Here is a 23443-nt window from a genome sequence, read left to right as displayed (position 1 = left end):
GATACTGGGCAACTTACTCTGTGCTTACTGAAGCCCCTGGCCCACTTTCTTTCTGATCTGCTTCCCTGGGACTGTCTGGACAAGTCAAAAGATATTACTTCAGTGGTACTTTAAGGTGTAACTGGGACTCCGGGCTATTTTGACACGAGTTTCTGATCGTGCCAGAGTCTCACTCACCCCTTTTGGGGAGGGATATACTGAACAAGGTCTATACCTCTGTTTTCATGAATATGGAGCCCTTCCTTTCTCTCCCTTTAATTGAACAAAATGTAAATCCTAGAGTGTGAGCTGATGGAAAATCTGTGGGCCAAGCACAAAGTGCTATTCCTGTGGTTGTCAAGCTCAAACACCCGCACTTATTTCCACATTAAGAAGCAGTATCCACTGAAACTTGAGGTTACGGAAGGGTTAAAAACCATCATTGAGAACTTAAAGGAGCAGGGGCTATTAATTCCATGCAACACTCCTATTTTGGGTATAAAGAAATCAATCGGCAACAGGAGAACCTACTAAGCATTTCAGAAAAGTCAAGAGACTTTAAACGGCTATATATTGTCCTAAAGAAGTAGCTGTTACGCATTGTAAAGGGATAAGAGTAAAGTAGCTGAAGGTAATCAGCTGGCTGATTGTCAAGCCAGAAAAGCGGCACTTTATGAAACCTCTTCACTGCAGACGCCTTTGATTTGAACAGGTCCTGTGGAACAGGAAAAACCACAATATACTGAGGAAGAATTAGAAAGATATGAGAAGAGAGGAGTGAAGGTTACTAATACAGGATCGTTACAGTCTGCGGATGGACGATTACTAATTCCTGAAAATGCTCAATGGAAAAATTTTCCTAAAGCTTTGGAATTAACTAATTATGTAACTCAGCTCTCAGCTTTTCAACAGGCATTAATGGAACTCTGGGAGGTGACTCCTAACCCAGCCTCTGAGTCAAGCAAGCCTCTATTTGAGCCAGGAACTGAGGTCCTGATTAAAACATTGGGATCTGGGGGCCAATCCCTCAAGCCCCTCTGGGAACGCCTTTACCAGGTTATTCTTTCTTCTCCCACATCTGTCAAAGTGCCAGGAATTGATTCGTGGGTGCATCACACTCGAGTTAAGAGGTGGCACCCTGACCAGAACTAAGTGATGTCATTTTATGCCTTTACTTTCTATGCTCTGACTTTGCACTTTTCAGATGGGCCTGATAATCTATGTGAGCCTACTTCTGCTGAATCCAAAGGTCCTGAGTCTGGCATCTGAACCTCAAGACAACACCTTCCTGTCCTGGGCTCATTCCTACACCACATTCCACAGTCCATCTAATTGCTGGGTCTGCGGAGCACTCCCCTCCTCATCAACTGAAGACTTCCCTGGTGGGTTTCTCCACTTCAAGGAAAGGACTCTCTTCAACTCTGCGATGACATCTAACAACCCTAAGATGGACTGATGTAACTATGGGCATAATGTAACTTTTAATTTTGATTAGGTTTTAACTTGGCTTAATGACATCTGTAACTGTAAAACAGGGTTTGTTTCTAACCGTCTGAAAGCTTTTAAGTTAAAAATGGTTGTCCAAGCTCCTACGAGTGCCACAGCCTCCTCCAACTATTACTTGGGGCCCTTGAATCAGAGGCCCTCAATATGAGGTTTAGGAGAATATGTTGCCTCAACAATTTAGGAACCATGCCCCTCAACAGCAGGAAGTAGTTATAGAACAAAAAAGATGTCCCTTTCCCTTGGCAACATAATTCTCCTAAAAGAAAAGGGGGGAATGAGAGAGTCAATTCCTAGGCAGGTTGATAAGAAGTCTCCCAAGGAAAGAGGGGTCTGGACTTCTCAAGGAGGAGGAAAGGACAAACTTTTTTTTCCTCTACGTTCCTTAGGATTATATAACAGTATGTGTACTGCTTGAGGACAGTTTCTGGAAAATACCTTCTGGCTAATCCTATTATCTTAAAATGTAAATTATGGGAGTGGGTCTAGTAAGGTCTTTACAACCTCCAGACATTCTTTTGATTCATGGTAATAACTAATTAAAAGGTATATAACCCCATTGCTAACACTAGCAAGGGGGCACTCTTTCTGCCCCACTTCTGATCTCTATGTCAGAAGCTTTCTCTATCCCTTTTATATTTTAATAAAACTCTATTACACAAAAGCTCTGAGTGATCAAGTCTCGTCTCTGGCCCCGGATTGAATTCTTCTCCTCCAGAGGCCAAGAATCCTGGCATCTTTTGTGGTTCAACAACAACCTTTCGTGCCAGTGCAAGAGACATAAGAGACACAGGTTCGATTTCTGAGTCAGAAAGATCCCCTGGAGAAGGGCATGACAACCCACTCCAGTATTCGTGCCTGGAGAATTCCATGGACAGGGAAGCCTGGTGGGCTACAGTCCATGGGGTCACAAAGAGTTGGACACAACTGAAGAAACTTAGCACGGGGAGGAAATAAGACTGGGGACAGATAGGATGCAAATAATATTAAGAATAATGACCACTTAATATGTACCTGGCACATATTAAGTACAGTCTGTGTATTATTTCACTTAAACCTCACATTACCTCTATGCGGTTATGATGAACATTACCACCAGTATCTTACAGAAGAGAAAACTGAAGCTCTGACACCTAGAATGGCTTTAAGCTGAGATTTGAACATAGGCAGTCTGACACCAGAGATAGAATGTGCAACTGCTGCATTATACTGCTGCCTACAAGGAAAGCAGGAAAGGGGAAAAAGAAACAAAAGACAAAGGAGCAATACATTTGAAGTATATAGATTGAGGCAACACAGTGTCCTGATTAGGTCTGAATTTAAGATCAAAGTTTTATCTCTTAAGATCAGAAGTCCTACCTCTGCTTCTAGTTCCTGAATATTTCTGGACCTCAGTTTCCTCATCAGTAAAATGGGAATAAAATTATTTCTTAGGGGCTTCCCTGGTGGCTCAGTGGTAAAGAATCCACCTTCCAATGAAGGAGATGCGGGTTCAACCTGTGGTTGGGGAACTAAGATCCCACATACCACGGAGCAACTAAGCCCATGCACCTCAACTTCTGAGCTTGCGCTTCGGGGCCTATGAGCCAGAACTACTGAGGCCACATTCTGCAGCTACTGAAGCCTGCATGCCCTAGAGTCTGTGCTCTGCAACAAGAGAAGCCATTGCAATGAGAGGCCCTCACACCACAACTAGAAAGTAGCCCCTGTGCACTGCAACTAGAGAAAAGTCTGCACACAGTGACAAAGACCTAGCTCAGTCAAATAAATTAATAAATAAAATTATTTTTTTAAAGAAAAACTATTTCTTAGAGGAGAATTCCCTGGTGGTCCAGAGGTTAAGACTCCATAAACAGGAGCAACTGATGGAGTTAACTGCATTCCCTGCTGGATTTGCCAGCAGTACAGCTCTCACTGCCCCTTTATCAGGGAAAATACATTAGGAAGGGAAAAACATTTATAAGCTGTCAGGGAAATGAAAAAGTGGGTAGACCAAAAATTTCACACATCCTGTTCCCTTTCCTAGCTGTGTTTTAGGGCAGGGGGAGGCAGAAGTGAGCATCAGAAGTATTAGCTTCATCATCTCCTTCCTCAAGAAACAGATCCCAAATGGCTGCCCTCAGCCTCTGGTCACTTATAGCCTGGGTCAGAATTTCCATTTTTTCTTAAAGAGTTTTGTTTTTCCATGTCCTTTTCACATCAGTTTAGTTCAGTTCAGTCACTCAGTCATGTCCGACTCTTTGCAACCCCATGAATCGCAGCACGCCAGGCCTCCCTGTTCATCACCAACTCCTGGAGTTCATCCAGACTCAAGTGCATCAAGTTGGTGATGCCATCCAGCCATCTCATCCTCTGTCGTCCCCTTCTCCTCCTGCCCCCAATCCCTCCCAGCATCAGGGTCTTTTCCAGTGAGTCAGCTCTTCGCATCAGGTGGCCAAAGTATTGGAGTTTCAGCTTCAACATCAGTCCTTCCAATGAACACCCAGGACTGGTCTCCTTTAGGATGGACTGGTTGGATCTCCTTGCACTCCAAGAGACTCTCAAGAGTCTTCTCCAACACCACAGTTCAAAAGCATCAATTCTTCAGCGCTCAGCTTTCTTTATAGTCCAACTCTCACATCCATACATGACCACTGGAAAAACCATAGCCTTGACTAGATGGACCTTTGTTGGCAAAGTAATGTTTCTGCTTTTCAATATGCTGTCTAGGTTGGTCATAACTTTCCTTACAAGGAGTAAGCATCTTTTAATTTCATGGCTGCAATCACCATCTGCAGTGATTTTGGAGCCCCCCCAAAATAAAATCTGCCACTGTTTCCACTGTTTATCCATCTTTTTGCCATGAAGTGATGGGACAGATGCCATGATTTTAGTTTTCTGAATGCTGAGCTTTAAGCCAATTTTTCACTCTCCACTTTCACTTTCATCAAGAGGCTCATTAGTTCTTCTTCACTTTCTGCCATAAGGGTGGTGTCATCTGCATATCTGAGGTTATTGATATTTCTCCTGGCAATCTTGATTCCTGCTTATGCTTCTTCTAGCCCAGCATTTCTCATGATGTACTCTTCATATAAGTTAAATAAGCAGGGTGACAATATACAGCCTTGACATACTCCTTTTCCTATTTGGAACCAGTCTGTTGTTCCATGTCCAGTTCTAACTGTGCTTCCTGACCTGCATATAGGTTTCTCAAGAGGCAGGTCAGGTGGTCTGGTATTCCCATCTCTTTCAGAATTTTTCACAGTTTATTGTGATCCACACAGTCAAAGGCTTTGGCATAGTCAATAAAGCAGAAATAGATGTTTTTCTGGAACTCTCACTTTTTTGATGATCCAGCGGATGTTGGCAATTTGATCTCTGGTTCCTCTGCTTTTCCTAAAACCAGTTTGAACATCTGGAAGTTCACGGTTCATGTACTGCTGAAACCTGGCTTGGAGAATTTTGAGCATTACTTTACTAGCGTGTGAAATGAGTGCAATTGTGCAGTAGTTTGAGCATTCTTTGGCATTGCCTTTCTTTGGGGTTGCTTAATTTTTCACATTTTCCCTGTGAGGTGTTGGGAATGGAGGATGTAATCTCAGATGTATTGAGTATCTTCTGTGTGCCAGACCGAATGCTGGGCACTTTCCACCAGTGATTTCATTCTGTCTTCACAATACCACTGTGAAGGGGTACAGTTAACTTCACTTTAAAAGTAACATCCTGAATCCAGAGAGGGCTGCTTCTTTTTTACGTACACTTTCCTCCCATTCCATACATCCAGCACAATGCTGCCCTAAGGTTATATCCTGCTGAGGATTTTCTGTAAAACGAATATATTCTTAAATGTCACCGTCCTTCACGTGCCAATCTTTGCATAATCCCAAAGCCCATACATTGACAGTAAATTGCCCCCAGTGGATCCGAGATTAAATGATGACTCTGTTCCTTATATGATTTTGTGCTAATCACTTACCTTCACCTCTAAAATAGGGAGAGTGGTATCTCCTACTCCACAAGGTTGTGAATATTAAATAACTTTCATGAAAGGGCTCTGTCAATTGGGATACTTCATGGAAACATTACTAAAAGAGAATTATCAGTCAGCTTAATCTCAAAAGAACCCCAGAATGGCAATGTAATGCTGACATTCGAACAGGTAAGATTCCAGATCTGCAACTGGGGTTGATGACTTTGGGAATGTTAGGAGACAAAGAATGTAGAAATTCCCTGAAGTGACTGTTAAAGAAATGGCCTTTGATCATTATCAATGTGTGATTTATATAATCATAGAGACATCTAACTCCTTCACATCACATACTTCTCAAAGCCATTTTAACAACATTATTTCATATGACATTCACCAAAACCCCCAAGAATTAGTGTGTACCAATTAAAATTGTTCCACTTGCTTTATCACTATTTTACTTTTTCTAGAAGTGGCCCGTCTGAATTTGCAAAATCTTCCCCATCTTCCCTTCAAGGCCCATCCATCACAAAGGCCTCTTTGGTCCAGAACCCCCTCTAAACCCCCAGAACAATAGTCTCTCTGCCTTCTGAATCCACACAGCACTGTACACCTTAAACTGCCTCGTATTCTAGCCATTTGTATTCTTGTCTTAACCTCTGCCCCACCTCCCCCACCTTCGCACTAAATCCAAAAACTCTTTGAAGGGAAGAATGAAGAAGGAAAGAAGGATTTCTTTGTTGTTTTACAGCAGTCCCATTTTTTTAAAGCTTTTATTATGGACATTTCATGTTTGTGTGTTTATTGAAAGAATAGAGGAAATGCATAATGAGCACCCATGTACTCATCACCCAGCTTCAGTAATTAGTAATATGAACAATATTATTATCTCATCTAAACTTCCATTCCTTCTCACTCTAGATTACTTTGAAACAAATCGCAAATATCTTGTCATTTCACCCATATATACTCCAATAGAGCCGCTAACTTTTGCATTTCTGTGTCCTGTACAGTCGGAAGATTATTTGCATCTGCGTTCCCCACTACTCAGTGCACATCAGAAGATGATTTCTGAGCACGTACCATCTGCCAGACCTTGCACTCTGCTGTGGAGGTTCTGTCTGAGCTAGAGAGGCACACCATAACCAAGCCTCGGTGTCCCACACCAAGAATTGCTGCCATTCTTGAGAGTGAGCACTGAGAACCCAGGAGCAGGACCTCTAATTGCACTAACTCAATTGAACTGTAGGACTTCCCCGTAGCTCAAGTGGTAAAGATTCTGCCTGCAATGCAGGAGACCAGGGTTCTAACCCCTGGGTCAGGAAGATCCTCTGGAGAAGGGAATGGCAATCCACTCCAGTATTCTTGCCTGGAGAATTCCATGGACAGAGAAGCCTGGCGGGATACAGTTCATGGGGTCGCAAAGAGTCAGACACGACTGAGTGACTAACATACAATTAAACTGAAAGGGTTTTCCCTTCCAGAGACTGAATTCCAACTCGCCGGGAGACACAGGTTCTCCAGCAGGAGGCGCTGCAAAGGAGGGGCGGGGATGGGGTGCGCTCTTAGTTCAGTTTTCTCCTGCTGCAGCCAGAGCCGGAGAAGACAGTCAGAGCACCCACGCGGGTGCGAACTGCAGACAACGCAGTTTAGTCAGCGAGCAGGACGCTGAGCGCCAGGCCCTGAGAGGGGCCCCAGGGTTCAGGTGCCAGGCAGGGGGCAGGCCGGGCACCAGCTCCCCAAGCCTCCTCAGCGCTGCCTGTTCCCCTGGGTGCCTCCAGTTCCCGCCCCAACTACCGCTCTTCCTGATAGAATCTAAGGAGGGCACGGGACAGAGCGAGGAAACACCTGTTTCCAACAAGAAAAGAGGTGGAGGAAAACCCCCTCCAGACTTCCAGTGGCCTCTCATCAAGCTTGTTCTCGAGAGCCTTGTAAAAGCGCGCCCAGAAAGCCAGAGGAGATCATTTTTCAAAAAGATCGCTATTTCTTACTCCCCCCTCCTTTTCCTAAGCTGTAACGTCCCTTTTTAAAAAATGCCTTCTTTCTTCTGTGGGGCTTCCCGCTCCTCCCAGATCCCTTAAGGCCCCCCGCCTGGGTGGCTGCAGGAACAGCGAAACCCCCCAGATCCCACATTTTGCAACTGCATGCGTTTCCAGATTATTCACTTCCTCAGCCTCCTGCCGACATACAGGTGGGGAGTGGGACAGGGGGTCAACAGAACAAAGAAACCAGGGACCCAGGCCAGGTGCCCCTCCGCAGCCTCCGACCAGCCGGGGAACAAGAAGGGACTCACGAACGCGTGACCCCACCCCCACCCCAGGTCTCACACCACTTTCGAAAGGCAAGCAGCCGGAGACCCCGCGGGAGGTGGGTGCTTCCCCCGCGCAACAGACAGACTTCCACGCAACAGGCCCGAGTGGCAGTGGACGCCAACAGCCTCCACGTACTGGGCTCCAGTTATTTCATCAGCAGTTTCAGAAAAACCTGCCAAAAGCAGTTATGCCTCACTGCAATGTGTAGCTTTTTCCTGCCATTTTTTCATAATAAAAGAGGGAGTGAAGCTCGCTCGCTCTCTCCCCCTCCACCCCCCTCTCCCAAAAAGAGCCAAAAGCATACGAGGAGGGGAAAACACACACACACACACACCAATCTCCGAGGGGATGCCATTGAGGTGTGGCTTGTATTTAAATATCCAATATGTCAATGTAAGGGGAGTGGGTATGTATATAAAGTCCCGTTTGCATCTGATAGCTCGACGAAGCCAGCTATGAGAGGCCTGGGGAGATGGATGCGGAGGGGAAGCGGCACTTTGACTGAGCGCAAGGTCAGGAGCGCGCTGCCCCACGCTCCCCGCGGCTGAGAAGTTCCTTGGACGCGAACAGACGTCGACTCCAGCTCCGTAGAGCTCGGAGCGAACGAGCGAGCGAGCGAGCGCCGCCGAGTAGCCCGCGCCCGCGGCTGGGAGAGGCAGTTCGCGCCCCGCGGCCCGGCTCGGCCCCGCGCGCCCCGCCATGGCGGAGGTGGGGGGGGTCTTCGCCTCCTTGGACTGGGATCTGCACGGCTTCTCCTCGTCTCTGGGAAACGTGCCTCTAGCTGATTCCCCGGGTTTCCTGAACGAGCGTCTGGGCCAGATTGAGGGGAAGCTGCAGCGCGGCTCGCCCACCGACTTCGCCCACCTGAAGGGGATCCTGCGACGCCGCCAGCTGTACTGCCGCACCGGCTTCCACTTGGAGATCTTCCCCAACGGCACGGTGCACGGCACCCGCCACGACCACAGCCGCTTCGGTGAGGACGCGGCCGGGAGGGACGGGAGGCTAGCGGACGGCGCCCTGGGGAGCCGACGGCTCGAGGCTGCGGCTTGGGGCCGGAGGACCAGCCTCCCGCCCCGCCCGGCGCTGTCTGGGCTCGTCGAGGCGGGAGGCCGCTGAAGACGCGGGCAGGCGGGATGTGAGGGTGCGGACTTGAGCCGGGCTTCGGCGTCGGGGCGCCCCGCACCCTCGGATGCTCTCAGGAGGAGGCGGGGGCACCTTGAGATGCGTCCTCTCCTTTCTCCACCCCACCCTACCTCCTCGGGGAGCTAGAGGGATTGTTCTGGGACCTGGACGCTGCGCTTCCCCTTTCAAGGAAAGCAGGTGGAGCTGGGTGGACGGGTGGTGGGGGTGGGTGGGAGTAGGAGCATCCACCGAGGAGATCGGGGAACGAGGCTACAGCGCGAGGCTGAGCCTCGACGGCAGCAAGGTTGTCGCGGCAGATTACCTGAAGCAGGAGACTTCGTCGGCCATGGACCCTATGTGCGGACGGCCCGCGCCCAAGTGGCTTTTGGCCTATGGGGACACGGCAGCCTTGGCACCTGCCTGCCTCTGTGTTGCTCTGCCTGGGTTAGGGGCCAACCCAGACAGCACGGCGGGAGCTGGGTATTAGAGAAACTAGGAAAGCCTCCCGGTGGCCAGTGTGTAAGGGTACAAGCCCTGGGGCACATTTTGCCCGGGAGCTACCTCTGGACTCCTTGCCTCAGTGAGGAAACGATCCTGGGCCCACTCCCAGCCCCCCAGACAGGTGTCTCCTGGGCCCAGGGCAGAAAACACCCCACCTCTATCAAGGATTTTCTCTGCCTGTTCAAAGGGCACAGCTGCCTGTCTCACATGCAGAACACAATTAATATAAACCTTGATCTGGGACAGAGATCATTGTGTTACCATGCAAATGTGTTCACTCCTCAATAATCTGGCTGTTTTTATTTTCAATTTCCTGTCCTCTACTAAACTATTCAGGTGCTGTGACAGCTACCCTTCCTTGGGTCCCAGCATCCCCCAGTGTCCTCACTTCCTCCCCAAGGACCTTATAGGCCAAAGATACCTTTTGTCCCTAAGCCAGTGATAAGTTTTGCCTACTGGCAGGTCTGACACCCTTCCTTTCCCACCCCAATCCTCCTCCACTCCCCCCAAACTGCCTCATCCTCCTATTCCCCATGTCTTGCTAGAGCTGCCTCCAAGTGCACCATGGTAAGAAGCTGGGGGTGGATGAGGGTGGTGGGGGGACAGAGGCCTATAGCTGGGCAAGGCTAAGTCTAGCAGACAACTTGGGCCAGGGCTGGTCTTCCTTACGGAGCAAGCAGGAACCCTAATGAAGTCTATGTCATCTTGGAAAAATGTACTTGGAGAGCTGGAGTACAGTAGGTTGTGTGTGGGGTGGGAGTAATGGAAGGGTACAGGTGTCTGTATAAACTTGCAGCAGGTCCTCAAAAGGGTGATAAGGTGGGGTGGGGGGGTGAGGGGAGAACTAGGGTTAACTTGGCTCCTTTCCCTTCCATTGCCAGTGACTTTGTAGTCCCATTTTGTTCCTCTTCAGAAGGAATAGGACTCCCACCCTGGCCTCAGAGCCCCCCAAAGCTCCCAGAAATGGCCTAAAGATATTGGGGTAGTTCATTCCTGAGCTATAGAAGAAAAATCCTGAAATGAAGGAGAAATGTGAGGTGGGGGGGCAGAGGTGGAGAAACTATGACCTTGACTCCCAGCAGCTACAAGTGTTTGTCTGACTCTGTGCCTAAGCTGAGCCCAATAACCTACAAGGTCAACGTAAATCAGTAATAGGCTCTTGGGATAAGTGGTCTTTAATTACCTCCCTAAGGACACATCTTGATTTCTTTTCTCTCTCAAACTGCTAAGGGTGTTAAGTTTAAGGAGAAACCAAAGGAAATAAACCTGGCAGGAGGAAGGGGTGTTTTCACTGCTGTTTAACTGACTGCTTCATTTTTGGGTTTTGCCTAAAACACACTCACGCACTTACTCACAGAGACCACCTCTGCATCACCTTTTCCCTTCCCTCCTTCCCTGGCTTTCTGGCAGATCTGTGTATTTCCGGTAAAGGAAATGATACGTGGTCAAAGCTGTCTCTTTGTAACATCCCTTACCAACTTTCAAGCACACATTTACCCTTCCTCAGTTTAGCTTTTGGCAAAGAAAGTGGTGGTGTTTGAATTTGCTGACTCTTTCCTCGCTCCACATTTGAGTTAATCAGCCAGGGTATTCAATAAATCGAAACTTTAACATTCCATAAGTGCTTTAGCAGTCAACATTCCAGCAGGGTAAAATAGGCCAGACCTAAGATATAAAATATTATAGATTTCTGCTTGGGGGGAAGAGGTAGTCTCCAAAGGCCATGTAAAGTAAATAGCTATTTGTTGTAATTGGAGAGCAGGGCCCCCAAGGATTACCCTGGAATCCATGCATTCAGAAAGAGTCAGGCTGAGCCCAAGAGCAGCCTTGACTCCAAATAATAACCTGTTGGCACAGCCTATGCTCCCCCTCCCCACCCATCCCCCCATTCTGCAATCAGTAGCCAGGAGTATTTCAATCTCTGCCTGGCTGGTGGCGTTTACATGAGGTTCACAAGGATACTGACATTCCTGAGGGGCACCTGTGGGCTGGCAGAATAGAGCTTGGGAGCCAGACTGGAGGAGAGGCCTCTTGCCAGGTGGGATGCAACAAGCTTATGCAGCTGCTTTGGTTTTTGAGCTATCTGGTTCTTATTTGGCCAGGCACCAAAACAGCACTGCCTTGGCCCTGAAGGGCTGAAAGGATGGCTGAGGGCATTCAGACGAGTTATGGAACTAGATTAAATGACATATTAGCCAGTCATCTAGCTAGGTTCTGAAGCAGTGGGACCCAGAACAGATTCATTTTGAATGAAGCCATGGGAGAAAAAGTATAAGAAGAATCTGGAAATTATCAAACACAGGCCAGAGCCTGAGGTGGGCAGGTCAAGATGAAGCAGAGTAGAGGGAGGTCCTGGGCTTTGAAGGGGGTGAAAGTTCTGAGGATGAACTTTGTCTACTTAATACTTTGCTTCAACATCTTGCTGTTAACACCCCTCTCCAGCTGTAGTTGGGAAAATGTGAAACTGGCTTATTTTCTCTCTCCTTTCATGCTGGCTGGAATTCAAGAGAAGGTTTAGGAATATCTGTTCCATCATCATGTGCCACTGGGTTCCCACAGTTTGAATCCAGCAAATAGGAAAGTTGGCAAAGGGAAATGATGCCCAAAGACAGCTGGGCAGGGATGATTCCAACTGTTAGAGACCCCTGGTTACTGGACACAACCCAAGTGACTTCCTGTATGATCTGTCCTTTGGCACCAGGGTTAACAAAGTTGGAGAAAAACCGTGGTGACTCAAAGGCCACACCTCTTGGGTTTCATGATTTGTTCTCACACCAGGTCTTGGATGGTGAGATCACAAGCTGCCCTCTGCTACTTAATGAGCTCAGGGTGGTCAGAGACATGAGATACTTAGAGAATGAGGGAACCAAGACTCAAAGTGTAGAAGTAAACTGCCTAAGCAAAGCAAAGAACTGAAGGCTCCAGCAGGTTGGTATCCCTCAATGTTTACCACCCAGAACTGACTTCTCATTTCCTGGCCATACTGGCCACTGTCCTTTGAACACCCTCCTGGTTTTCTGTGGCCCTTTTTAAACAGAGTAGAATTCAAAACTATTCTTACTGTGATCTGAGGCAGAGTAGAATGGGGCAACCCCTGCCCTTATGCCAGTTACTAGATCTCAATCAATACAGTCTTAAATCATACTAATTTTTATTTCATATTTTCTATTTGTTTAATTAGCTTTTTAGTAATTTTTAATTTTTACATGACTAACTTCACATTAGCTTTTTAAAATCTCATGACTCAGCCATACTGAGCTTACCTTGTTCAATCAGACTCCATAAGCTGTTGTTGTGTATGTTTTGCTAAGCCACATCTCCCCATCCCAAAGATGGGGAGATATATTTAACAAAAATGCACAGGAACACAAAAGAGTAGTCCAACAGTCCAAAGTTTTCAAGAAAATATACATAGTTGCCTGGAGGGGGGAGGAGTATGGAAATAAAAAGAAAGAAATAGATAAATTCATGATTAATACTTGAGGCTCACCTCCCCTCAACACAACTCCAAACACAAAATATCTTGTTTAACTGGTTTATGGACCAAAGTGCAGGACTTTACATTTATTCTAATCAAAGCTTATTTTGTTGGAGTCAGCCCATTTTTCCATTCTCTTAAAATCTCTGGATTTTTATTGTTACCCTCTCAGCTGTATGTCTTCTGGAACTAGGGTAAACAGTCCCCATGTCCTTTTATAAGTCATCCATTAAAATGTTAAACAGGGCAGAACCAAAACCAGAACCCTGTTCAGTGTAACTAAAGGTCTTGGCCCACTAAATCAGTATCTGCTTAACCCCTACTTGGCACCGGGTAATTTTCCCTTCCCCTCCTACCATCTTGTGTCAACCTCCTTTTCCAAAACTCTATTGTGTGTATGTGCTATGAGAGTTAGTAACCACCAGACTGAGAATGAAACTTGGAGGATGTCAATGCTACAGGCCAAAGGCTATGCTTTGAGTATTCTGTACAGTGGCAGCAGAAGAGAGTTACATTCTTTGAAAAGGTCTGTGTGTGCCCTAGAAGCTTCCATACCTGAATACCCACCCACTAGCCCGAGTCACTGGGGCTCTTCAGAAGACTTCCCACTGGACTCTTGAACCTGATTTCAAAATTGACCACTTAATTTTTTTTAAGTGATCTTTAAGAAATCAGTCCTACTCCCTATATAGATTACATAGAATATTACTACCCTTAATAATTACATTTTTTGATAAGAAAGACAGCCAGATATGAGCTCATTTCATACCTTTGGATGCCTCTGGAGTCAGTTGTATCAAGTTTTAATCTATACATTGAAAAATATGGCTAGAGAATATAAAAAAGAAATCTAGTTGACCATTGCATCTGTATCCATATAATAGATGTGTTATGTTAGAACAAAATTGTTAAGTCTTCAGTATCCCCAGGATTTCAGTTCTGGTTCCTTTTTCCCACTTAGTACTCAATGTCTTTTTTCCCCCTTGCTGCTGCTGGGTAAATGAAAACGTTTTCAAATTCTCACCTCTAACTTTGTCAACTAGAGGAACATTTCTGAATATCTTCCTCTTCCCCTTAAAGTTGCAACATCTCAAATCAGTATCAAGTCTAATACTACCTGCCAACTGTTTGCCGTAGATAGATTTAAAATCCACAGGAGAGAAGGGGAGAATGACAGGCTTGTTGGCCTGCGGCTGCACTGGCCAAAAGTACTTTTGAGGAGAAAGCTTTCACCAGGCCAAGTTTTGCTTCCTGCCATAGGACAGAGGAACAAACTTAGTGAGTGGCCTGTGTGGCCTTTGTTAGAGTCAGCTACAGGCAGTTGACAGCCTCATGTGGCTTTAAGGACATGGGAGCTAAGAGGGTACAAAACAAGTTCAGCCTAGAGGACAGCAAGGTAATGCTGTGAGCTCTGGGGAATCAGAAAGTGACTTTGGGAAGATACAGAAACTTGGCCACATTGTTTCATTTCGAAAGCTGCCCTCCTGTTTGTTGAAATGGTGGCCTTTAATAGTACCTTGAAATTATGAAGCTTTTGTAGCCAAAGCCTTCTCACAGTCTCTTCCTTATTATATGCCTAAGAGTGTTGAGTAGAGGCAGAGATTGTCCCCCATTTTACATATGGAGTGACTGAGGCCCAGAGAGACTCAGTTTCTTCTCTGAGGTTCCATTCTTGCTGCAAAAGATGGTTTCATCAGGTAATTCACCAAAGGCACATAGCACTGGCCTTCAGTTGGGGATAAAGGTCCAGCTCATGTCACCTTGATAGCTTTCTGTTAGCTTGATATCAGTGATGGAAATGGAATTCATTGTTTTGCTCTAGGAATTCTGGAGTTTATCAGCCTGGCTGTAGGGCTGATCAGCATCCGGGGAGTGGACTCTGGCCTGTATTTAGGAATGAACGAGAGAGGAGAACTCTATGGGTCGGTAAGTTTAAAGTTTTTTATTTTTTTTTTTTTTCTCAGAAGCTATTACCACCAGTGTTTCGATAATGTAAGGCAAAACTTTATCTAGCACTTGAAAGCACTTTTGTCAACTTTAAAGGATTAGTGTCTTCTAGTCAATTCTTGACTGCCCAGGAACTTGCTACATAACACTTTCACTCATTCAGTCCCCATGAAAACAGAAGCTTTTCTGTGGTATAATTGCTTCTGCCTTCTCCATTAGAGTGTCAGCTCATCTGATAATAATAGGAAGCTGTACTGGTTTGTCAGTAGATGGTAAGGGTTTGAGGCATTAACCCTCCCAAGGAGTATATCTGATTTGTGATGGGTACCGAGAGGAGTAGCCAACTAGCTGGCACAAAAATAGGCAGTGAGAGCTGGCCTTGAGATTGAGGATTCTGAAATTAAGAACAAAGTCCTTGATGTCCAAATCGCTTCAGCTGAATCCCAAAGGCCAAACGAAGCAAACAAACAAATGAAGAGTAAGGATTCCAGGGTCTGGTGACAGCCCTAAGTCCCCAGCTAGGACTGTATTGGCTGCAGCACATGTTCTCTATTCTGGAAGCCAGCCCAGAGCTGGGGAATGGTAAGTGACTTTGCTGATCTTAACCCTTCTGGGGGATCCTAACTCCTGGCTTTGGCTTTTAAGTCACAGAGTATACTTTCTGGCTGCCTGCATCCCATGAAATCAGAGCACATTCTTCCCTGACACCTAAGAGATAGGCCTGTCCCCAGCACTCAGTATCGGCAACCCCAGCAAGTAGTATTGTGGCTGAATCAAGTGTGAGAAGGGATAGAGGCAAGAGACCCAGGAGCTGCCAGCTTGAAGTAGCCAGATTGGAGGAACTTCTCAAGGAGATTTTTTTCCTGGCTTTCCAACTGACAGGCCCTGAGACCCTTCATTAGGAGAGATCACAGCTTGCCTCCCATGGAGCTTTATATAGATTCGAGGCCTTTGCCTGTCAGTTGACATGATTGATGGCAATCTCAATGGATTTGAACATCTTTAGCCCTAAATAGGGAAAAAGTACAGAGGTATCAGTGGGCATTGGGAAGCAGAAATTCTCAGGCTCAGAGTACCAGGTGAGCCCATCTCTTCCAGTCTCTTGCTTTCAGAAAAGATCTCACCTGAAACATTTTTGCGTGGCTCATGAAAGAGGGTGAAAGCAATACAGACAAGACTGTTTAATGTTATTTGGAAAGAAGATGCCTCAGTAATACCAGGAGATAGGCCTGAAATTTTCTAATATAAATGTGCTATTTATTAGTTTCTCCACCAGCAAGCTGGGATGGGAGAAATAGTCATATAATGGGCTCTACTTTATTTTCTCACCCTCACAGAAGAAACTCACACGTGAATGTGTTTTCCGGGAACAGTTTGAAGAAAACTGGTACAACACCTATGCCTCCACCTTGTACAAACACTCGGACTCGGAGAGACAGTATTATGTGGCCCTGAATAAAGACGGCTCACCCCGGGAGGGATACAGGACTAAACGACACCAGAAATTCACCCACTTTTTACCCAGGCCAGTAGATCCTTCTAAGTTGCCCACCATGTCCAGAGACCTCTTCCGCTATAGGTAACGGACCCCTAGTGTGATCTCTGTGACCCGTATACTCTGGGGCCACAGTTGTCTCTGGAAGCACTATACTCATAGCTTTTCAATCCTCTTTCCTATCAATTTAGATAACAAAGAAGCACTTACTGTTCAACTCGACCCAGCTGTTCCCTCATTGTTCAAAAGTATATATTAAGGTTGGGTTATTTTGGGGAGGGGTGTGGGGGGATGGGGAGGTCTAGAGGGAATCTTGTATATACTTTTTTCTTTACTCATGTTCTTTCCCCTGAGGTGGCACAAGAAAGAATGGGGCCCCCTACCAAGGGCCAGAGGTGTCTTGCCCCACAATCTACCCAAATACCTTAAAGTGGGTAAATGAAAGACCAAGGAATCTGCCATAGATGCTACCTACAGAGCTTTGGAGAAGTCTCATTAAGAAAATTCTTAGGGCTCCAGCCCTGCTGCAAGCCATTCCTGTATTGGCTCTGCAGATTTATCATCTGTCCTGACATGCAGTTTTCCTGACGTTGAAAGTGGGAGATGGGGTAGGTTGTAAGAAAATGATATTAAAATGTAAGCATGGATACTGTGCATAAAGACAAACTATTTATGAAATGTATATGCTATTTATTTTATATATTTATTTATTTCAAAATAATTTTATTTTTAATGAGAGATGCTATGACTGGATTTTCATCAGAAAGAATAAGGTCCTACTGAAACAGGATAAATGAGTTATCAAAGGCTTTTATTGGCAATAAAATTGTCTTTATATTGTAACCACTGTCTAACTCTATTGATTTGTACACTTAGTAAGATTAGAAGGTTTGTTGGCTTCTTTTGCTACTCATTAGAATCTCTTGATGTTGGCATCACACTGCCTAGCCTAGGTGACTCGCTATCTACAATATTAGCATTATCTAGGAGCCCTATCTGAAGTTCTTTCTGGTTTTGTGACTTTAAACTTAGTGGTGAATCAAAGCTTCAGAAAGGCCTAGACCATCAGCTCTTATGGAAGCTCCCATTTGTGCTTAGGACTAAGCATAGAGAAACCCTCCTTTGGAATTTGGTTAGGGCCCAAAGGTCAGCAACTCTAATTGGTGGCTTCTTACTTATCATATGAAGATGAGGTGATTTGAAATAAACAGCAATCAATAGGGAGAGTGATCTTTTGAACTAGTCAACCTTCCCTTCCAGAGGTGTTCTCCCACTCCCTCTCCAAACCCCTACCCCTATCCTCTACCAGTGTTTCTCCTAGAGAGTTATGGGAATCTGTTAACACATTTTCCTAAAGCAACAGTTCTTCAAGTATATGGCCTTTTTATCAGCAGCATCGTCTGGGTCCTTGTGAGAAATGGAAATTATCAGGTCCTACCCCAGACCTGCCAAGTCAGAATCTCTGGGGGTAAGGGCCAGCCATCTGCATGTTAACAGCCTTCCAGAGGATTCCTGTGCACAATAAAGTTTGAAACCTAGTACTCTAAAAGAATAGTTTTCAGAAAGAATTCTTTTTGTATCTGAATGACTTATACATAAAGTTTTAGGATAACTTCAGTCCATAAAAGAAGAGTGGCTCTAGTTGAAGTGGGGAAGACATTCCTGGAGCTCTCTCTTCTCCAGAACAGTCTCTTAGATATCTTGCTTTAAAATCCCTGACCCCTTTACTGATAATTACTGAGGTGGGAGTATAGGGCTATTTGCATTTTCAAAGCAAATGCTGTCTGGACACAAGAACCGAAGGAATAAAAGTCTCGTAGAAGGTTTGGGGTTAGGATAGTTTCTCCTGATGCTCCTTAGTGACATCCACTATTTTCCCAACTGATTGGTGAAACAAATAGTTTAGATAGCAGCTCACTTAAAAGTCAAAACCATAAACTCTATAGAAGTTCATCCAAATCTAAGTACCCAACAGAGAATACATACATGAAAGAGCAAATAAGGCTGTATGATAGAAAGTGCTAAGTTGCACCATGTATGTGATTACAGACTAGAGTGCTTGCCAATGGAACCACCAAGGCAGAGATTACACAGGTCTGAGGTGAGTAGGGAAAGTTTCTTAAAAGGGGTAATGCCCCACTTTGAAGAACCAACAGGAGGGTTTGGAGAGCCAAGAGGCTGATGGCAATGTCTGTTGGGCTACAGGGAAGAAACACCACCTCTAGAGATCTCTGGGAGGAGGGTAAAAATCAGCTGTGTGACATTTTTTATCACATTTTTAATGTGCATTATACCTTTATTTTAAAGCCAAAATTTTACTATATTCTGTATGGTCAACTACCTAGATACATAGCCCTAACTTCTGAGGGCTTGTGAGATCCGTTTTAACCAATAGGAAGCAGGCACTTCCCTGTGAGTAGAGCCAGTATTACTCTAGCGAGGCACTTGACATGGGCCTGGCAAGGCCGCAAGCACCATACTACAGGGTGGGATTTACAAGGAAAATGTCAATGTAATGAAAAGGAAAATATTCCAAATGCTAGGGTCAGGACTTACCTTTTTTCCTCTGAGTGGAAGTAGAGGGCAAAAGAACAGAAGAAGAATCCCAAGATGCAGAATGAGGTCAAATGGGAGGCATTCTTGGAACTTTAGGAATAACGATGAATAGGGCACATTGCTAGAAAATGTCAATAGGCATCTGTTCCCCTGGTCAGAAAGAAGGAAAAGATAAATTCTGGAAATGAAAATATAAGATGGATGACCTAATACCACTAGATCAAATCAGCAGCTAATGACACCATATCCCCAAAGTGTTAAAGTAATGGATTTTGTGCCAACCAGTTATGACCAACCTAGATAGCATATTAAAAAGCAGAGACATTACTTTGCCAACAAAGGTCCATCTAGTCAAGGCTATGGTTTTTCCAGCGGTCATGTATGGATGTGAGAGTTGGACTGTGAAGAAAGCTGAGTGCCAAAGAACTGATACTTATGAACTGTGGTGTTGAAGACTCTTGAGAGTCCCTTGGACTACAAGGAGATCCAACCAGTCCATCCTAAAGGAGATCAGTCCTGGGTGTTCATTGGAAGGACTGATGCTGAAGCTGAAACTCCAATACTTTGGCCACCTGATCCGAAGAGCTGACTCACTGGAAAAGACTCTGATGCTGGGAGAGATTGGGGGCAGGAGGAGAAGGGGACAACAGAGGATGAGATGGCTGGATGGCATCCCTGACTCGATGGACGTGAGTTTGAGTGAACTCTGGGAGTTGGTGATGGACAGGGAGGCCTGGTGTGCTGCAATTCATGGGGTTGCAAAGAGTTGGACACGACTGAGCGACTGAACTGAACTGACTGAGAGTGGATTGTAGAGTCATAAGCTCTGGACCTCTGGTTTTGGATGAAAACATGCACAGAGACAATGTCTTTTCATCCCCTCCCAGTGTTTAGGGTGTTCCTGGAACAAAACAAACGTAGGAAATGTTTGTTGAATCAACAATGGTTGGTTGAAAGAATGAATGAGTAAATGAGTGAATGGACAAAGACATAGCAACTTTTAGCAAAGAGGTATATAATGCAAATGCCAGGCTAGAGAGAGCAAATGCATTATATAGCAATCATCTGAACTATTAAGTTTCCAGTACACTTAAATATGCATGGTGACAAACTAGACTCTATCTTAGGAAAGACAGTGAATTCCCCATCATTGGAAGTGCTTAAGCTGAGGCTAGACAAACTTGACAAGGATATTTTATCATTTGCATGGAACAAGGTGAATGTTAGATACAAGTGACAGAATATGGTGGCATTATTTGTGAACTACATATTCCATGGGACCCCCAGATTTCTCACGAGCACCTGTACTGTTTCAAGAAAGAGTATATAAGACCTAGGAATGCTACAACTTCTATACACAACTGCTATTCCAGACCAAGAGAAAGACTGTACACCAGAGTTTCCAAACTTGGAGTTCACAAGGTCCTTAAAGGTCCACAGAAGGCCCTCTGGGCTTGAACTCCCAGAATAGTGTGCAAATTTCTATGTGTACATACATTTAATCTTCCATTAGTTCTCAAAGTTTCCTCTCAAATGTTAGGAACCACTACGCTTTAAGTTTGGTGACAGAGAGGTGGGACTGAGGGGAGGGAGGAGCTGGGTGGGCTTCACTGCTCAGTGGCTCTGAACAAAGTTCAACCCAGGACCAGCCCTGACAACATTTCTGATGGCAACAAGACTCTCTTTCCCCTCCCTGTGCAGCCCTCTTTTCACCTCCACTGCCACAGCCAAATGTTGTTCATGGTTAAGAAACAATGAGAGACTGAACCCACCAGGTCCAGACACAAGGAGCTTATCAGAGCCATCAGAGGAAACTCCCTCCCCAAAGGAATTTAATCAAAGGTTTAAAATAATAATAAAAGAACCCAAGTTTATATTACCTTCAGGTCACTGTGGTGCTCTGCCACTGCATCCCTGGCTACACAGAAATCCAATTCAGGTTCCAGGCTCTGGTGGGGCTGCAAGTGACACAGGCTTTGTCCAAGTTGCCTAGAGCACAGGCTTCACCTTCCTCCTCCTGACTCTTCAGCTGATCTTTGGGGACTGCTGCTTTCCTTCTCTCTGGAGTAGCTGGAGCTACACTGCTTTTCCCCAGCACTTCATGAACAGGGAGCTGTTGAGGAGGAACGTGGAAGGTTAGGGGAAAAGGGACCAGTGAGGAAAGACACTGTCTTTTGGAAACACACATTCATGGTCAGTCATCTAAGCAACTTCCTTGTTTAGCAGGAGGAACAGAACATAATTTAGATTGTCATTCCTAGAGCTCCTTCTGTTCTCAAAACAGAAAATGGAAGACCTTTCTAATAGGCCTCTACACAAGGGCTCTGGTGTTAATTGCAGAGCCAACTGTCTCTCCTTGACTCTCATAGTCTCTTTCCACTCTTCCAACCCAGCACAAGCTGTTGCCCCTCTACATTTCTTTCCAATTCCCAGACGAAGTATGGGGTCAACTCTGTTCCTTATCATTGGCAATGTAGCAAAAGACATGCAATAACTTGTTCTGCAGGTCCTGAAGTCAGACCAACCTTGTTTTATATCCAGATTCCTGTACTTCCTCTTTGACCCTGAATAAATTCATTAATTCAACTGGTATTTACTGAGAACTTTTACATCTTCAGAAACACTACAATAAATAAGACAGATGTAGTTCCTCTCCTCGGAGAAGGCAATGGCAACCCACTCCAGTACTCTTGCCTGGAAAATCCCATGGATGGAGGAGCCTGGTAGGCTGCAGTCCATGGGGTCGCTAGGAGTCGGACACGACTGAACGACTTCGCTTTCACTTTCATGCATTGGAGAAGGAAATGGCAACCCACTCCAGTGTTCTTGCCTGGAGAATCCCAGGGACGGGGGAGCCTGGTGGACTGCCGTCTATGGGGTCACACAGAGTCGGACACGACTGAAGCGACTTAGCAGCAGCAGCAGCAGCAGTTCCTCTCCTCCTCACATGGTCTAGTCAGTAAGACAAACATAAACAAGTTAAACCTACAAATTGTAATAAGTGCTGTAAAGAAGTAATACAAGGTGCTATGAGAGTATATACCAAGGCAGACAACCTATTAACAGGGTTAGGGGAAGGCTTCCTGAAAAACTGATATTTGGGGTGAGCCCTGAAGGGTGAGTAGGAGTTAATTTAGTTGAGAGTAGGAATAGCTTTCCAGGCAGAGAGAACAGGAATATGTAGAAGTCCAGAGTCAAGAAGGAGTCAGGCATGATCAAAAAACTATAAGAACATGATATGGCTAAATTGTAATAAGCCGCAGGCCTTCAGTTGTAAGACGAAAATAATCATAGAACCTACCTCAAGGGCAGTTGCTATGATAAATAAGAGCGTCACGTACTCAATGGACATGAATCTGAGCAAACTCCTGGAGCTAGTGAAGGACAGGGAAGTCTGGCGTGCTGCAGTCCATGGGGTCACAAAGAGTTGGACAGGACTGAGCAACTGAACAACAAAGCTTAAGGGCAGTTTCTGTGAAGATTAAATAAGATGATATATGGAAAGTGTAAAGTACTTACTATGCACAATTCCTGGTGCATAGTAAGTGCTCAATAAATGGTAGCTATTGCTATTATCTTTAGTTCATTATTTGTTATCAATAGTATTAATTTGAAGACATATTTCTGAATGAACATATGTATCACTCCATCCCCTCTATGTATGATTCTGCTGGGATTTTACAAAGGACAAATACCATAAAGTAAGGTGGTATATTGAGACAGCCATGCCATGCAAATGCTGGCATCCTACTAAGAACACATAATGAGAGGACCCACTTGGAAACTCCACCATCTAATGCACCTGGTATGAAGCAAACCAACAGAATCTGTCAGCCCTCACCCAACTTCTATTTTAGTTATATTTTAGCAGTGCATTCTGGGGTCCCAGGAGCTTCCCTTCTACAGGTTCCCATGACCATGTCACGAATAAACGGTATCACCTGGGTCCCACATATCCAGAAACCTCCATCTTCATTTCTCTTCCTTATAGTTGTCCACTGTGAGCCCCATCCCAGTCCTCTTTAACATGCTACATACTGAGACCCCTAGTAAACCTGTGGTGGCAGATGCATGTTTCTCTGTCTGTTTTCAATTTCCCTGTGTCATCATACCAGTTGTACATGCTCCAACTTTCTAAAATCCATTATACCATCCTAACCACCTAACACTATATTCTATAGGTTTCTCCAGGCTCCCACCTTAAGCTATTATACTCACACCCAATAGATTCCACAACTCTCCCCCAATATAAATTCAGGGCACAGCCTCCTCAGTGTACAATCTGAATGTCATGTATATAACTAGGACAGATGTACTTGAAGAGTCCACACCCAAAGCCCCATCCAACTCATCTTAAAGTGCCCACTTTCTCTGCTTCTGCTTCTGGATTGCCAACATTGCTAGATAAAGTTATGAAAATTGGGTCATAAAATGACTCCACTATAAATATAGTCTTATCTACCTCAAACAGACCAGTATTTCCCTACTTGATGTCTTTTTATACATTTAATCTTGATTCTATCTTGCATTCACTATAGTCCATCATAAAAAATCCCTAATATCTAAACACCTTTATTTTGGTTCAGTGTTAACCAAACTTCTCT

General features: G+C 45.2%; 1 protein-coding gene across 1 annotated transcript; it reads left to right on the top strand.

The window, feature by feature from the left end:
* Positions 1-8190: 8190 nt before the first annotated feature.
* Positions 8191-16511, top strand: FGF16 (fibroblast growth factor 16). The gene is made up of 3 exons (XM_005888678.2): positions 8191-8713; positions 14664-14767; positions 16126-16511. Exons 1-3 carry the CDS (start codon positions 8440-8442, stop codon positions 16369-16371), a joined length of 624 nt encoding a protein of 207 aa, XP_005888740.1. The 5' UTR covers positions 8191-8439; the 3' UTR covers positions 16372-16511.
* Positions 16512-23443: the final 6932 nt, after the last annotated feature.

Source organism: Bos mutus, chromosome X (genome assembly GCF_027580195.1).
Source record: "Bos mutus isolate GX-2022 chromosome X, NWIPB_WYAK_1.1, whole genome shotgun sequence".
NCBI lineage: Eukaryota > Metazoa > Chordata > Mammalia > Artiodactyla > Bovidae > Bos > Bos mutus.
This window is presented reverse-complemented; position numbering and strand designations above follow the sequence as displayed.

Excerpts from the sequence above, each read along its gene's own strand:
- FGF16 (XM_005888678.2), top strand. The coding sequence starts at position 8,440 with ATGGCGGAGGTGGGGGGGGTCTTCGCCTCCTTGGACTGGGATCTGCAC. Across the intron at positions 8,714-14,663 it reads CCACGACCACAGCCGCTTCG|GAATTCTGGAGTTTATCAGC; the intron begins GTGAGGACGCGG and ends GTTTTGCTCTAG. Across the intron at positions 14,768-16,125 it reads GAGGAGAACTCTATGGGTCG|AAGAAACTCACACGTGAATG; the intron begins GTAAGTTTAAAG and ends TCACCCTCACAG.